General features: G+C 54.0%; 1 protein-coding gene across 3 annotated transcripts; it reads left to right on the top strand.

The window, feature by feature from the left end:
• Window positions 1–635: 635 nt before the first annotated feature.
• On the top strand, window positions 636–14,174 carry ABCB9 (ATP binding cassette subfamily B member 9). Of its 3 annotated transcripts, none has more exons than XM_041488782.1 (12): window positions 636–824; window positions 2,262–2,949; window positions 3,283–3,397; window positions 3,849–3,979; window positions 5,016–5,221; window positions 5,602–5,799; window positions 7,361–7,489; window positions 8,637–8,825; window positions 9,359–9,532; window positions 10,938–11,097; window positions 11,184–11,320; window positions 12,383–14,174. In XM_041488782.1, the coding sequence occupies exons 2-12, from the start codon at window positions 2,337–2,339 to the stop codon at window positions 12,719–12,721; spliced, it is 2,391 nt and encodes a 796-aa protein (XP_041344716.1). In that variant the 5' UTR covers window positions 636–824; window positions 2,262–2,336; the 3' UTR covers window positions 12,722–14,174. The 3 variants fall into 3 exon arrangements, with proteins under 3 accessions (XP_041344716.1, XP_041344713.1, XP_041344714.1); XM_041488779.1 differs by having other exon boundaries at window positions 2,259–2,949; XM_041488780.1 differs by lacking the exon at window positions 636–824 and adding an exon at window positions 860–1,500 and having other exon boundaries at window positions 2,259–2,949.
• The last annotated feature ends 1,957 nt before the right edge of the window (window positions 14,175–16,131 follow it).

The following is a 16,131-nucleotide window of genomic DNA, read 5'->3' as shown; positions in this document are numbered from 1 at the left end:
AGGCAGATAAAAATTAATTTGTCTTTTGTAATGTCACCGTTCTGTTCTCTCCAGAAATGGTGCAAACTCCAGGAATTTTGACATCTCTGCCTGTGCTAGTGAGGGTCAGAGGGGTGTTTTTAAGCCCAGCACTCCAAAAACACCTGGAAATTTTGGGATAATGACACTGCGCCTCTGTCACCTGTATAGCTCACCTGGATGCATGGGTGCTGTCCAGGGAGGAGCCAGAGCCCTTCCATTCCTTAAGAGTTGGAGTGGGAGGTGAAGGGGAAAATAATTTACAAGCTGGATTTCTTGGTAAAGTGGATTCCTCTGTGTTAGGGGTTAATTAAACCCTTGTCAAGCCCCTCTTAAGGGGTTAATTAAACCCATCGAGGCCCTGTTTAAGGATTAACTTAAAATATTATTTCGAGCTCTTTTCCCGGTTGCTTTTGAGCCAACTCCTGTGTTGTATTTTCCCTCTCTACTGCAGAAATGACATAGAACCAATAAAAATTTTTAAAAATTTAAAAACATGTATGTTTGAGGAGGATAAAAAACCTAAGGCGGGGAAAATTCCAGGGCTGCCTTTGCCGCGTCGGGGCGGGGTTTACCGGGACAGGGCGGAGCGGGGGAACCGGGGACCCCCCCCCTCGAACCCCGAATTTCGGGGTCCCCGGTGCCGCTGCTCGGTCCGGCCGTGGGCGGGGCCGGGCGCGCGCCGCAGGAGGGGCGGGGCTGGGGGCGTGGCCACATCTGGGCCACGCCCAGCACCGACCTTGTTCCCGGGACGCGCCGCCGCCGCTCGGAGCGGGCTGATCCCGCCGATCCCCGACCCGCCGCCGGTAAGAGCCGTCCGGGCGGGCCGAGGCCGAGCTGCTCGGGAGCCGTGTGTGGGTGTCCGGCCGGGCTGTGGCGGGCACGGCCCTTCCCGGGTGTCTCCCCCTCCCCGCCTCGGGACATTCTCCTGCGCGGGGAAGGCGGGATGCGAGTGCGGACCTTGGGCGGCTCCAGCTCGGGGGCTGGGGACGCTGCTGCGGGTGGTGGCGAGCTGCGGTGGCTGCCTCCTCCTCCTCCTCCTCCTCCTCGGGCGGGATCCGCGCAGCTTTGCAGCGGATGGCAGCAGCGAGCACCCTGGGAAGCGTGTGCTGCTCCTCCCTGGCATCGCTGCTCCGCTTTGCGTCCATCCCTCCTTCCCCACCCGCCCCGTAAACCCCCGTGCTCCCCCAAATTGCAGCCTCTGCCCTGCTTTCCTCCGCTTTTTAGCTTTTTATCCCACTTGCCCGACCGCCGAGCGGCTCTCCCCAAGGGCGCAGCTTGTCCAGCGCCGGGGGCTGCCCCTCGTCCCGGTGGTTTGGTTTTGGGGCGCTGCGGTCACACAGGCCGGAGTGTGGCCGCCACATGGCACCCTTAGCGCGGTGCCTTCCGCACTGTGCACCGTCACCAGCGCTGAGCCAGCACAAATTCCAGGATCGGGCACCTCCCTCTTGCCAATGCGTGGCGGGCATGGCACCGGAGCAGGTCCGGCGGCTCGCTGGGCTCAGGGCAAGTCGAGCTTTCCGCCCTTTGCCGTGTCCGTTCAGAGCCTGCCCCACCGGGCAGACCGGGCGGCAGCAAGGGCAGCGTCCCGCCCGCCCCGGAGCCTTCCTCTCCCGCGGGACCCAGCCGTGGAATTCCAATCCCTTTTTAATTTCCTCTCGGGATTTTTGTTGTGTCATTGAACTGCACGCTGGCTGCACAGCGGGTTCAGTGGGCTACCCCGAATTACTGTCCAAGAGGGCTGGGGACGGTAAGGTGTGGCAAGCTGCGGTTCATGTGGTTTAATCTTATTTTGATGAGGGGGATCCCTTATAGAGCTGAGCTGCTCCCTTGTCTGCTTTCCTACGGTTTTGACTGCTTGGTTTCAGCTTTGTCCTGGGAAGGGTGGGCAGGGACTCTGGGATCATGACTGTCCAAGTGTAACACCTCCACAGCTCCGTAGTGCAGGACACGTGGCTGCACGGATGTGATGACAGCACCACAGCCAGATTCCCATCGGGATGTGCAGATTTCTGCTTTGGGATTCAGGATGGGTGAAGGCATCCGGGAGGGAAGTTTGTCTTCCTTTGTGCTGCTCATTTAATGAAACACCATGTGCAGCAGGGGAGGGAGGTCAGACAGTGATGTCTGCGGTCAGGATGGGTTGCTGGGGAGCTGGCACGGTTGTCCCCCCATCCTGCTTCCCTTTCCCTGCCTCCTCCCTGGGCTAAATAACCCCGTCCCCCTCTCTCACCCCGCAGCAGAGGCCGACATGAGCACGTCCTTCCTGTGTTAGGGCTGCCCTTCACCACGTCCGTGACCCCAGCCCGGCGGCGAGGATGCGCGCCTGGAAGGCGGTGGCCAGCACGCTGGCGCTCAGCGGGGCCGATGTGGCGGTCACCACGCTGCTCTACACCCACGGCCAGGGCGGCCGCAATGTCCTGCAGGACCTGCGGCACTTCAACATCTTCAACTCGCTGCTGGACATCTGGGGGGGCTGCCTGTACCGCAGCTGCGTGCTGCTGGGGGCCGCCATCGGCGTGGCCACCAACACGGCCTACGGCCCCCGGCGCCTCAGGGCATCGCGGACTTTCATCGCCGTCGTCTGCCTCCTCATGGGCATCTACATGATGGTGAAGCTGCTGCTCTACTCGGAGGTGCGGAAGACCATCAGGGACCCCTGGTTCTGGGGGCTCTTTGCCTGGACCTACGTGGCGCTGGCGGCCACCTTCGGGCTGTGGCAGCTGCTGGCCTGTGTCACCTCCTCCCGCGAGGCGCTGGGGCCCAGCTCCGAGTCCCGCGCCGAGGTGGAGGAGAGCTGTGATGGGGGCACCCCGAGGGACAAGAGGGAGGAGGCAGCAGGTCCCACCATCCATAAACTGCTGTCCTACACCAAGCCGGATGCCTTCTTCCTGGGCATCGCCTCCTTCTTCCTCCTCGTGGCCGCCTTGGGTGAGTGAAGGGACCAGGCAGGCCGTGGTGTGCTCCCATTCCCACCAGGAGGTAGGGAGGAGCCTTGGTGATGGGGCATGGAAGCACCCTAGATTGCTTTTTTGGGGGGTGCTGGGTGGCACGTGCTGCATGGGGTGGGTGAAAAATGCAACAGAGCAACACCAAATGCAATAGGGGATAAAATACTCTGGAATGTAACGTCCCCATTGTGTGATGGCCGGGTATCTGGGGTGGGGATGGGGTTGTCCACAGGCTGTCACAGTTGGGAATACAGATCCTGTGCCAATCCCATTCAGTGGGGCTGAACCCCCATGTCCTGTGCTTGTCCTGCAGGAGAGACCTTCCTGCCCTACTACACAGGGCTGGCCATCGACGGCATCGTGGTGCAGAAGAGCATGGATCGCTTCTCCACGGCAGTGCTGGTCATGTCACTGCTCGCCATAGGAAGGTAATGCAGGGGCTGGATCTGGCCCTGGCAAGGAGTTTGGGGTTTTCCCACAGGAGCTCATGGTGATGGTGGGCACAGGCACCCGCTCCACCAATTTGCTGCCAGGCCCCAGGGATGTGCTGTGAATTCTCTGCACAGAGAGGCTGTGGCTGGCATCACAAGGCCTTTGTGTGACCCTTCGTGTCCATCTGCTGGAGGTGGGGGAGCAGGAGTGGACACAGGGAATGGGTTCCCTGGGGAGTGCTGTTCCAGCAGTGCTGCATTCCTTCCCAAAGCTTGTGACTACCATGATTAGGACCAGCCACCACTGTGCTGGTGGCACCCAGGAGAATTGTGGGCTGGTGATAAGTGGTGTCAGCACTGCCCAGGCCCTTGGCCCGGCGTGGGGGTGTTGGTGTTGCTGAGAGGGTTTCGTGTCCATGGCTCTATAACGTTTCCTATCTGCAATTAGCTCATTTGCCGCAGGTATCCGGGGCGGCGTTTTTACGCTCATCTTTGCACGGCTGAACATCCGCCTTCGGAACTGCCTCTTCAGGTCCCTGGTGTCTCAGGAGATGAGTTTTTTTGATGAGAATCGCACAGGTTGGTTCCTCTCTCCCCTGGATTTGCTCTAACCCCTCTATCCCATCCCAGATTTTTTCCCCTTGGCTTGATCTACTGCCGTGCAGCAGACGGGGGGCAGCCAGAGGCGGCACCCACGTGCTCGTGGTTAGAAATAGAGACAGAAAGTTCTTCCCTTTCTGTTGCCTTCCACCGTGGCGATGTCCCATTGCCACCCATCAGCCTGGCATCCAGAAGTCCCATCCCCAAAACTCCCATTTCCTTCCTCCCATCAGTGCCTATTGGTGGGCTGCTCTCCAGCTCTGCTCCTGTCCCTGAAACCTCAGATGTGTGAGGCTTGCTGGGTGTGCTTGTTGCTTTCCCTGCTTCCAGTTCAGTCCTGTCCCAGTCCCAGGCTGTGTGTGCCACTCTGGTGTAACTTGCACACATTTAATTTTGTCTCAGTGGTATTTTTAGTTTTGAGGCTGCTGCTGTATTTAGCAGTCACTGCACAGTGCCTTGGTAGCTGAGGGCAGCAGAGATGTTACTGGAAGTGGGATGTGGGTAACCCTGGACTTGCACAAAAGCATGGGAATTCAGCTGGACTCAAACACATGCCAAGGATTCAGGAGCCAGCTCAGTGTGATGTTTGCTGGCTGTAACACTCAGCTCCACCAAAAGGCACCGCCAGAGCTTCACCCCTCAGTAGCTGGACCCATGTCCTCAGGTCCCTCGGGCCAGCTCCAGGCTGTGGACTGTGGGCTGCCCTCCAGCATAGGATGCTGCCACAGTCCCCTTTGCTGTCCTACAGCCACCCCTGGTGACCCAGGGATGCAGCTTGTGCCTTCAGGTGCCACCTCCTGCTCCTCGTGCATGCTGCAATCCAAGCTCCTCTGTTTTGCTCTGCACCCACAGCAGTGGAGAGCAGCCCCCCTTCCACACCACCCTTCAGACCCGCAGCTGGATGGATGGGGAGCTCCATCTGGCCCCTGGCATGGGATGTGGGACACGGTTAGGCAGTGCCCTGCCGTGGTGACACGTCTCTGCTCTCCCTTTCCCTGACCCCTCGTTGCTGCAGGGGACGTCATCTCCCGCCTGACGTCGGACACGACCATCGTGAGCGACCTGGTCTCGCAGAACATCAACATCTTCCTGCGCAACGTGGTGAAGGCCACGGGCGTCATCTTCTTCATGTTCAGCCTCTCCTGGAAGCTCTCCCTGGTCACCTTCATGGGCTTCCCCATCATCATGCTGGTGTCTGATGTCTATGGGAAGTACTACCAGGTAGGCAGGAGCAGCTGGCATTGCCGCAGTGCTGGGCTGGTCTCCCTGTGAAGCCATCAGAGAGCCTTGGAGCTGGTGGGATTGATGCTGGAGTGTTTTGCTGCCAGCAGTGGGGACAGAAAGGTGACATTAAACCTGTGTGGGCAGACAGGCGTAGCCTGGGCTCTTACCTTGCTTCATGCCCAGGAGTGGAACCATCTCAGGTCTGATAGAAGAGGTGGCTGAGCTGTGGAATGCCCTGTATGCATCTGCCTGTCCTCGTGCCATCTCCCCCTTTGGAGCCACCTGGTGGGGTCCCAGAGCCTGGGGCGAGCAGGGAGATGTGCCATGGGCAGCCTGGCACCCGCTGAGCTCCCTCTGCCTCCCCCTGCTCCCTGCAGAAGCTCTCCAAGGATGTGCAGAGCGCTCTGGCCAAGGCCAACAACACAGCTGAGGAGACCATCTCGGCCATGAAGACCGTCCGCAGCTTTGCCAACGAGGAGACGGAGGCCAACGTGTACTGGCAGAAGCTGCAGCAGGTGTACAAGCTCAACAAGCGGGAGGCCATGGCTTACACCTACTATGTCTGGTCCAGTGGGGTAGGTGGATGACCCTGGGGCTTCCCTGCGTGGGGCTGGGATGGGCAGGGGAGTCTCTTCAGATCCCAAAGCACACGTGGTTCTCCTCTGCTCACAGGGAACCCTGTGGGGTGAGCCCAGCCCTGCTGTCCACTGCCAGTGATCCCCGGGCTCCTGATCATTTGTTATTTTTATCCACCAAAAAATGCATCCTGTTCCGCCCCGAGGCAGCGTTGTGTCATTCCCTGGAGCTGTTTGTTTTCCCCTGCAAATGGGGCAATAATTGCTAAGAGCTCAAGGTCGTGGAGCAGCCCATGGCTGCGTGGTGCTGCAGTGAGTGCCTGTGCCAGCTCCGCTCTGGGCTCCGGCTGGGAACAGCCGCGGCGTTGGTTGAGCTTCTGCTCAGGAACGGAGATCTTCTGCGTGTGGGTGGTGGCAGGGGGAGGCTGCTGGGCTTTGGCTTTGGGCATTTTTTCTGCCCCCCCTCCTTACAAAATGCTTTTTCATCATTTAGCACCAGATGGTTTGGGATTTCTCCAGGGCAAAACCCTCACGTGAGGCTGCCCTTGTCTCTGCACGTTCAGGGATCGAGGCAGTCGCTGGTGAAGGGTCTGTGAGTTATGGTGCCTTCATGCAGCTGTGAGAGACTTTATGGCCTCCCAAGTCTGGAAACAAGATGGGAGCATTATTAGCATTGTTTCTGGGCTCCCAGGTGAAGCTGGAGCATGAGTGGGTTGACACTGATCCTGACAAATCTAAGAAGGCAAAAACCTGCTCCTGTAGGGCTCACGTAGAAAGAAGACAATGGATATAGCTCAGCCCTGGTAGAGTCTTTCTTGGAGGGAACACAGGAGCTTAAGGTCAGACCTTGGCAGAGCTACAGAGGAGGCTTTTCTTCCCCTGTATTTTTGTCTGTGTGAATTTACAGCCTCTTCTGGTCCTACAGGGCACGAGGGCATCACTGCTTTTTGGAGCACCGAGGCAGCATGGAACAAAACCAGCTGAATAAAAGGGGCTGGTATTTGTCACATTAGAGCTGATCTGTCTCCTTTCTAGAGTAGGTGGTACCCCCCACACTGACTTCAGGTGACAGCTGGGGTTATGCTTCAGGGACTTGTACAGGCAAGGAGGATATTCTGCATTAACTCCTGGCTTGATTTTGTGTTCTAAATTAAAATGTGTCACACTCGTATAACAGAAAGTTTATTTTAGTGGTGAGGTGACTGCATGCCTTGGGTAATTTGAACATAGATTATTACGCTTGAGGACCTTAGTCCAAGAGAGAAGTTCATGAGATGCTCTGTTATTTCAGATAAATTCTGCCTCCTTGGCTGGTGTCCCTAGGGACTTGTTTTGTTGAAAGATATCTGCCCAGCTCCTTAAATCAGCCCATGTACTTGAGTTGTTTTTCTCATTTCCATGCTCGCTGCTAGGGCTGTCAGCTGCACTGTCAGGGATCCTCAGCTCAGGGCTCAAAGAATAAATGTCAGCACATCAAGATTGGGCTGTTGTGTGAGTAATGACAAATGCACCAAAATATCCATTTGTCCTTGCTGATTCCGGGGTGTTTTCTGGCTTTCAGCTGACCCTGCTGGTGGTCCAGGTCAGCATCCTTTACTATGGTGGGCACCTCGTGATCTCTGGGCAAATGACGAGTGGAAACCTGATATCCTTCATCATTTATGAGTTCGTCCTGGGGGACTGCATGGAGGTGAGTCAGTTTTAGCAGGGAATCCCAGAATGGGTTGGGTTGGAAGGGACCTTAAAGACCATCTCATTCCAGCTCCCTGCCATGGGCAGGGACACCTTCCACACCTTCCCAGGTTGTTCCCAGCCTCATCCAACCTGTCCTTGGACACTTCCACAGGTGGAGCAGCCACAGCTGCTCTGGGCAACGCGTGCCAGGGCCTCCCACACTCTGGGCTATCCCTTCTCTCTCCCAGAAGGTCCCAGGGCAGTTGCAGGGATAGATCCAGTGCTGACTTTCCCATGACTCATTTCTTTGGTGCTGTGGCACTGCCAGAGGGGGACTCTCCCCTCTGCTCCCCATTCCTCCCCTGCTGTGGTCTCACAATCTTCATGTTCCTGAAGCAGCTTGTCCCCCAAAAAGGCAGCTGGGACCAGAGGGGTCAGGCTGGCCCTGCTGAAGGGCAGAGCCCTGGCTGCCTGCCAAGCACATTTCCTGGCGTGAAGAATGAAGGGATTACAAAGCTGCCTGTTAAATTTCAGGCTTCATTAAAAACTTAATTATATTACTTTTTTTTTTTTTTTCCTTTCCCTGGAATAGGCTGCAAGCTGCTGCGTTGGCAGCACATTAGCAAGATGGGATTGTGGGTGGGATGGTAGAGCCCACCCAGGGCTGCCTTCCCCTTGCAGAGGCATAAACTTGGCTAATCCAGGCAGGAATGATCCAGTCGAGGTTTCCTCACAGCCAAGTGTGGTTTTGGTGGTGCTTCAGCCTCTGTGCAGGGGCAGAGCAGAGCTAGAGGCAGCCTGCCCGGCTCTCGCCATCTGTTCAGATCACTGCAGGCTCTGGTGGGGTTTCCAGGCTGTGGTTTTGGTGTGGATTTAGTTTGGTTTGAGGTTTTTTTTCCCCCTCCTGCTGGGAGGGCCAGCTACAGTACAAACTGTTCTGCAGCTCTGGGTTTAACATTGCAAAACACCCTTTCCCAGGGCTGTCCATGTATCCCTTCCATACCCAACAGAGGAGGGAGAGTTTTCTTTCCCTGTGTCTGATGCCTGCAGTCAACATCAGGCGATGGCAGACTGGGGAGTGCTTCAGCCACCCCCCTTTTGAGTGGCACTTTCTGATTTCCCCATCACTCAGGAGGGTCTCACTGCTGCCTCTTCCCTTGCAGTCCATCGGTTCCGTGTACAGCGGCCTCATGCAGGGCGTGGGGGCTGCTGAGAAGGTTTTTGAGTTCATCGACCGCCAGCCCACCATGGTGCACGACGGCTCCCTGGCCCCGGATCACGTGGATGGGAAGGTGGAGTTCAGGAATGTCACCTTTTCCTACCGTACTCGTTCCGCCACCCAGGTCCTCCAGGTGAGCCCCAGGGGCACTCCAGCACCACGTGCTGCTGCTCCATCCTGGCCAGGAGCAAACCCCAGCCCGTGGGGAGTGGCAGCTGCCTGTCAGAGATGTGTAAAGGCAGGCTCAGTGCTTGCTGGGAAAGAGATTAAAAGGAGCAGCGGGTGTTTAGGGCTGGCTTTCCTTACAAGGAATGAGATTTATTAATAAAACCCTTGTTCCCTGCTCAGGCATTAAACATGTCAGCGTGGTACAGGGCTTTGTGCCAAGCTGCCTCAGACTGTTTCCGTGGGAGAGGGGCTGGGATCATGGGACGGGGGGAAGCAGCAAAGAGGTCAGTTTGCTTTTCGGAGCTCCTGCTACATCAGCTGGCAAATCTGAAGCAATTTGGAGGCTTTTTGCTTCCTCAGAGCCAGGAGAAATGGCTGATGTGGCACACCACCAAGGCAGAGGGGCACTCTGGCCAGATTCTGACTCCTTCTCTTGTGTAGTGCCCCAGGACGTTGAGAAAAGCCTGCCCTGAGCACACTCTCCCATCCATGTTGCAGGACGTGTCCTTCACCCTGCACCCTGGCAAAGTGACAGCGCTGGTGGGCCCTTCAGGGAGTGGGAAGAGCTCCTGTGTCAACATCCTGGAGAACTTCTACCCTCTGCAGGACGGGCAGGTGCTGCTGGATGGGCGTCCCATTAACATGTACGATCACAAGTACCTGCACTCCGTGGTACGAGCGACTGATACCTGTATTCTGGTTGTGATTCCTGTGTTCTGCTTAGCCCACTTACCAGCTGCAGGGCTCTGAGGGGATGCATGGCACTGCTGCACGTTGCTTTGGATTTGATCTGGCAGCTCCAGAAATGTCCAGAAAGCTGGAGGCTGGAAGTGGTCCAAGAAATGAATTTGGATAATTTGTGGGGGTGGAAGGGAAGGGGATGGAGGGTGGTTTCAAGGGGAAGGGGAAGCCTTCCAAAAACAGAACAAAAACATCTTTTGTTTGGTATTTTTTGGCCAACACAGTAGAAATATGTTTTTGGCTGTTGGATTAATTATCATCTAAATTGGGTTTGGAAAAAGAGTTTTGTATTCCTCCAGCAATTTCTACCTTAGGATGTTAGAGTAATTCTCAGCTAATTGGGAGTTAAACCTCTCAGGATCCTGGCAGCAGCTGGAGCACCAGAAGGGCTGGTGCTTTGCCTAGGAGAGGGGTCCGGGCCCCTCAGCTCTCATCTGTGTGTCAGCACAGATCAGCCTTCATCTCTGCAAGTAACTGCCTCCTTTGTTTGCCCCCAGAGCAAATGGCTTCCGCAGTCAGCAGGAAAACCTGAAAACAATTGATCAGAAACAGGCTGGAAAGCCAAAGTCACTGTGACTAATTTACATTCCCTGCCCGTACAGAGCAAAAATCAAAGGCCAGGCAAATCTTTCAGTTCAGAAAGCCTGGTGTGGTGTTAGGGGCATGGGAAGAACTCAGTTAAATATGACTGTGTCTCCCTGGCTCTCTCATGCACAATTCTGAGTAATAGTTTGAAAGGTTTGATTCATTCCAATATCAAGGATTTGATAAAGCGTCTGAACGTGACAGTGAACAGCCATGGCTGGAAGGCAGGACAGGGAGGCTGTTGCTAAGCAATTAAGGAATTGCAGCAGTTACTTCCCTAACTTGCTCATTTGGGATTAAAAGATGCAAGAGGGCTCATTCACATGGCCCAAGTGTGACTACTGGCCTTGAAAGGAAAATCAGCAAGGGCCTGGGAGAGGGTCTCTCCAGCCTGACTTATTCCAGCAACTGGTTTTCCATTCTGAGAAAAGCAAATATTGATGGGAATAACAGATCTGGAGCAAAACCACAGCAGGCTTTAGGAGGGGGAAGCCCATCCCAGTTGCCAACATGCCAGCATTGCATTAGGTTTCTTTCCTGCAAAATGGCTTTCCAGCAGAAAATGCAAACTGCGTACCCTGACGTTGGCATCCTCACTGGAAGCTCACCTTGAGCACTTCTCTGTCTTCGTTAATGACATTTCTAAATCTTGATCTCTGTCCTTACTCAGCAGGAACAAATATCAATAGTCAGAGATATCACGCAGTGCATTTTCTGCTCCTGACCCCTGCTCTCCCTTCACTTCCTGCAGATCTCCCTGGTGAGCCAGGAGCCCGTGCTGTTCGCCCGCTCCATTGCAGACAATATTTCCTATGGCTTGGCTTCAGCCTCCTTCGAGTCCGTGGTCCAGGCTGCCCAGAAGGCCAACGCCCACAACTTCATCACGGAGCTGCAGGACGGCTACCACACAGGTACGGCACTGCTGGGCCTGGCACTGCACGTCCTGGCACCTCCTGCTTTTCATTTTGACCCCTTCCTCTCTCCCTTGACCCAACAGAGGCTGGGGAAAAAGGAGCTCAGCTGTCAGGTGGGCAGAAGCAGAGAGTGGCGATTGCCAGGGCCTTGATCCGAGCCCCTCCCATCCTCATCCTGGACGAAGCCACGAGCGCGCTGGATGCAGAGAGCGAGCACGCTGTGAGTGGGGGCCTGGCTGCTTGGGACAAAGAGGGCTTGGAGGACAGACTGTAGCCTGTTTCCAGCCAGTGGACAAACTTATTCTCGATAGGGTGCTATTATTAATAGCAGAGGGTTGAGAAAAGCACTAATTCTGTAGCAGGAATTTGATTCCGATGCTCTTGTAGCCAGCAGAAAATAATTCCATGCTCACAGCAGACAATGCCTGACAAAACTGATGAAGTAGGGATCTTTGCTGATTTTTTTCAATGTGGAAGGTGTTAATTGTCATACAGAGAGTCTGTGCAGCCTTTTAGGACAGGATACAGAGGAAGACCATATAAAATGGTGCTCCAACAAGGAGAGTAGGAGTGCCTGAGCTCAAATCCCAGCCAAGGCACCAAGGAAGCCACATTTGCAGGAAAAACTTTGAGCATGCTGGGAACTGGTTTATCTGTCTGGAAGTTTGGCCTCCCTGATGCAATGACATGAGGGAAAGATTGTTCAAGGTTGGGATTTGAGGATGTGCCTCCAATCCCAGAGGACAAATCCTGCTGGGGCAGCACAAGTATCTGACCTTGGAGCAGCTTGCTGCCTCACAGGTCCTCAGTCACGTGTGTGGTACCTGGTGCCAGCCCAGGGTTGGTTTTGGCTACCCAGGGGTGTCAATGTGACCTGTGCCTGATGGCCACCTGCCTGCCTTTAGACGTCAGTGCTATTGTCTCTTGACTGGAAAAAACCTCTCTTGCCTTTCCTTGATACACTGAGGAAAGAATTCTGCTTTTCTGAGCAGCTGCAGTCACCAGGTATTCCTGCAGTCTCTGCCAGCACCACGTGGCCTCCAAATTTGGGGCCCAGCTGTAACAAGTCCCCAGCTTGCAGGATCAGACCTGTGCTCGTAGCTCACCTGGCTGGACTGAGATGGTCTTTGGGCTGCAGCTGGAAGCTGGGCTGGACATGTTTGTGCTGGTAGTGCTGCAGGGAGCAGAGCAGAACACATCTCCTGTCCAGAGGTTTCTGGACAGAGACCACAAAGCTGCTGCTCTCCCAGTGCCCGGGCACTAACGCCTTTTCTCCCCGCAGATTCAGCAGGCGATTTACGGCGACTTGCAGAACCACACGGTGCTTGTCATAGCTCACAGGCTGAGCACTGTGGAGAGGGCACACAACATCATTGTGCTGGACAAGGGCCGCGTGGTGCAGCAGGGCTCGCACAAGGAGCTGATGGAAGAAGGAGGCCTTTATTCCAAGCTGGTGCAGAGACAGATCCTGGGGCTGGAGGGGGGCGGCACGGACAGTGGCCAGCCTGCAGCCCGGGGGGATGCAGCCAAGGCGCCCGGAGGGCTGCAGGAGGAGTTCAGGATAGACCATTCCCTGCCGGCCGCGGCACAGGACGATTTCACCAACGCCGCGCCCAAGTGAGGGCGGCCGGCGCTCGGACGCTCCCTGGGATGGAGGTGGCAGAACGGCTGGGATGGAGGTGGCAGAACAGCTGGGATGGAGGTGGCAGAACGGCTGGGATGGAGGTGGCAGAACGGCGCCGCTGGCTCGCCCCACGTCACGCACCCTGCACACCCAAACACACACCATAGAGCTTCCTGCAGGACACCTGCCGGCCGGCAAAACAGGGATTCACTGGAGGGAGCTGGGTCTTTAGCAATTCTCAGCATTTCTACTGGGTTCCTTTTCTTACTACCAGTAACTCCTCTCGACTGGGACTTTTCTCCCATCGATCTGCATGTGTAACTGCTATTAACTGTAATGGATGTTAAATGCATGCGTGGGGGGGAAGGTTGAAAACTCCTCCAGGAATTTCAGGGGGTGGCTTTTGTGGCTGGATAGAAAAATGATGACTGTAAAGCGAGGTCCTGCTCCCTCTGTCAATCTATGGGGCTAATCCACAGTTGGCTGAAGCCTGTAGGGAGCTCCCTTTGGCTTTGGTGAAAACTGGATCACTCCCATGGAGCTGAATGCCGGGAGAGTTTTGCACTGAGTGCCTGCAGGCTCAGGCTCTCAACCATTGCTGCTGAGCTTGTATTACGTAGTATCCATCCTTGCTGGGACAAGCCAGGGGACTGGGAGGCAGATGTTACTCTCTGATTTGCTCTTGGTGCTTGGTGGGTGTTTGTTTTTAAGGATGAAACGTTTTACCATAACAGGGTTAGGTTTTGGGGCTTGGGGGTTTTTTTGGTTCGATTTGTTTGTAGTTTTTTAACGTTATTTGTGTGCACTGTGCAATGTCTGTCTGGCTCCAGCATCCACTGAAAATTGGTCTGTTATTTCAGAATTTTTTTTAACTCACAACCCCGGTGCTGGTGTGAAAAAAAAAAACACTACTAAAGACAGGCGGAAAACACTACAATACAGCACTTTATAAATCCCACCAAAGCTTTGTTCAGCTTCAGGCCATGCTAGCGACTTCACTGCATGGGAAATCCGTTCTGTCATGTTCCTTGAAGTCCAGCTTCAGCTGCCTGAACTTTATAATGTGTTTCTTTGAATATAATTTATTTTAGTATGAGGGTAGAAAGAAATGTGTCGCTCCTAGCCCTTTGGGGTAATGGCTCTGGCTTCGTAGTGTTATCTTGCTATAGATTGGTGAAAAATCCTATGCAGCCAGGCAAGTGCTGTTTTAAAAATAGCATTTCTAGGGGAACACTGACTTCAGACTCTGCATAGTTAAGAAATTCTCTCAAGCACTTTAGCTCTCATGTTTTCTGATACTTGAATGCTGCTGCATTTTCCTTTCCAGCAGGTTTGCATTTTTGTTATTGGCAATGTTTTGTTTTCAGTTAGTGATGTTTTACAAACTCTAAATTTAGTGTCCTTGAGGAGGGATGCTCAAAAGAAATAAAATACTACCTCTGCCACTCAATGCTGAGCTGCTCTGGCTGGGAGTGTTTTTTGCTTTCTGGGTTTTCAAGGTAACGTTCATCTGACACCACAGCTGAATGCAGCTGCTCCTGCACACGTGTTCTGGGGAATGACAAGAGGAACCCACAGAGAAGGAGGTATGTAAAACACTTCAGCATCTGATGATGGCTGTGAGCCCAGCAGTCTGGAGAACTCATTTCCACCCCGGATCCCCTTGGGTGTCAGTCTCCCAGGGAAGGACAGGCAGTCTAACCTGTTCTCAAAGCGTGGTGCTTCCTGACTGGAATCTTTTCAGCTGCTGGCTTTTGTGATATGATAACAATCTGTGCCTCAGAAGAAGAACAAGATCTGTTTTTGTTTTCCCTCCCTCCACTTAGGGAACTTGTGTGGTGCTCTGAGCTCCTCAGTCATCCTTCAGTAAATGGCCAGGAGTTCCTGCTCGATGAAAATTTGCTCTGTGGGTATGAGGAGGTTGGGGGTTCCACCCAGTGCTGACAGGCAAGTGATTAATTCTGCATTTTTATCAGTACCTGGGAGCAGAATGTGGCCACCAGTTCCTAGAAGTGGAATTGATTTCTGCTTAATTAAAAAACTGGGGGAAAACCCAAATTGGGTTACCTGGGGGAAGCCAACTCACCCTGCAAAGTACTGGTAGGACAACGATCATTAGTACATGAGATGCCAGGAAAGAGAATTTGATTGTGTCCCTCCCAGGCGTGACTGCAAAAAGGGAACTGGAGGATGCAATCAGATTAGTTTTATTGCAAAAAAACTACACTTGAATTTCAGGAAGGGGAACCCTGTTTCCCAAGGCTGCTGTGATGACAATCCCAGCATTGTATTCCCAGGTTAGGTCCAAACAGCTTCAACTGAAATGGTACTCTAGAAACAGCAGATTGTCTGTGCTGGTGGCACCAGTCCAAGCTGATAACAGGGCCTGACTTTGCTCATTGCCACAGGTGCTGAATTCTCTCTTCTGCATCCAGATAACTCAAGGCTACTTTTCCCCTGAGCCTCTCATCCTGTGGCTTGAACGAGCCCTTTTATTGTGCTGTTGGCATGTGACAAGTGGCACTGCTTGTGTGCTAAAGCTGTGAGGGTTTTCTATGCCCTGGAAGATGGGTGGGAGCTCCACACAGCACCAGGGATCCAGCAGAATTAATATAATGCAGATCTTTTTGCCTGCACAAACCCTGGGACTGCATAGAAAATCCTGCCTTTCTAAATCATTCCAGCTACAGCTTCTTTTTGAAGTGAAAATCAGGGTCAGCCGTGCCCATTAGCCAGCCTGAGCCTGGCAGCAAAGCTGGGCTTCACCCAGAGCAGCAGTGGGAACTGCTCCAGTGCTGGAACAGGAGCTGCTTCCTGGAGCTGCCCAATCCCTGGGGCCTGGCTGCCTGTGGGCAGTCTGTGTTTCAGGCTGTTCTCCTGGAAACAAGGCCACTGTTCCCTCTGAAACCCTGGACTGTAGAATGTTGTGGCTGTGGCTTTGCCCAGAGTTGGGAACGTGAGCAAAATCAGTTTGAGAGCTTTTCAGTCAGAGTGATAGAGATAAAAAGTTCTTTTTCTTCAAAGGCAAAAGTCTTCTTGGGGAACTTGGAGGGGTTCATTTGAAACCTTAACCTGGGGGCACTGAAGACTGTCCTGGCAGAACTGTAAGCAATTAAGCATTTGAAAGCACAACTGATTGCAAATTGACTGTATATCCCATGGCAGGTTGTTTGCCTCACTATTAATAAGCTCTAACCATTCCCTGTAATAGGTAAAACCACAGCTTTATTTGATTTAAACAACAGTGAACCCCATCCAAGGTGAAATTTGAGAGTGGATCCTACAGTCCCAGTGCTTCCCCAGGGACAGGGATTTACCCTGTACCCTTTGTGCCAGGGTCTGTGGCTGACTGACCCAGTAAATGAGCACACAGTGATGGAAAAAACACAGCTGTGTTTATTCCAACA

The sequence above is a fragment of the Pyrgilauda ruficollis genome, unplaced genomic scaffold (assembly GCF_017590135.1).
Source record: "Pyrgilauda ruficollis isolate IOZ18807 unplaced genomic scaffold, ASM1759013v1 scaffold9, whole genome shotgun sequence".
Lineage (NCBI taxonomy): Eukaryota > Metazoa > Chordata > Aves > Passeriformes > Passeridae > Pyrgilauda > Pyrgilauda ruficollis.
This window is presented reverse-complemented; position numbering and strand designations above follow the sequence as displayed.

Excerpts from the sequence above, each read along its gene's own strand:
- ABCB9 (XM_041488782.1), top strand. The coding sequence starts at position 2,337 with ATGCGCGCCTGGAAGGCGGTGGCCAGCACGCTGGCGCTCAGCGGGGCC. Across the intron at positions 5,222-5,601 it reads TCTATGGGAAGTACTACCAG|AAGCTCTCCAAGGATGTGCA; the intron begins GTAGGCAGGAGC and ends TGCTCCCTGCAG. Across the intron at positions 5,800-7,360 it reads ACTATGTCTGGTCCAGTGGG|CTGACCCTGCTGGTGGTCCA; the intron begins GTAGGTGGATGA and ends TCTGGCTTTCAG.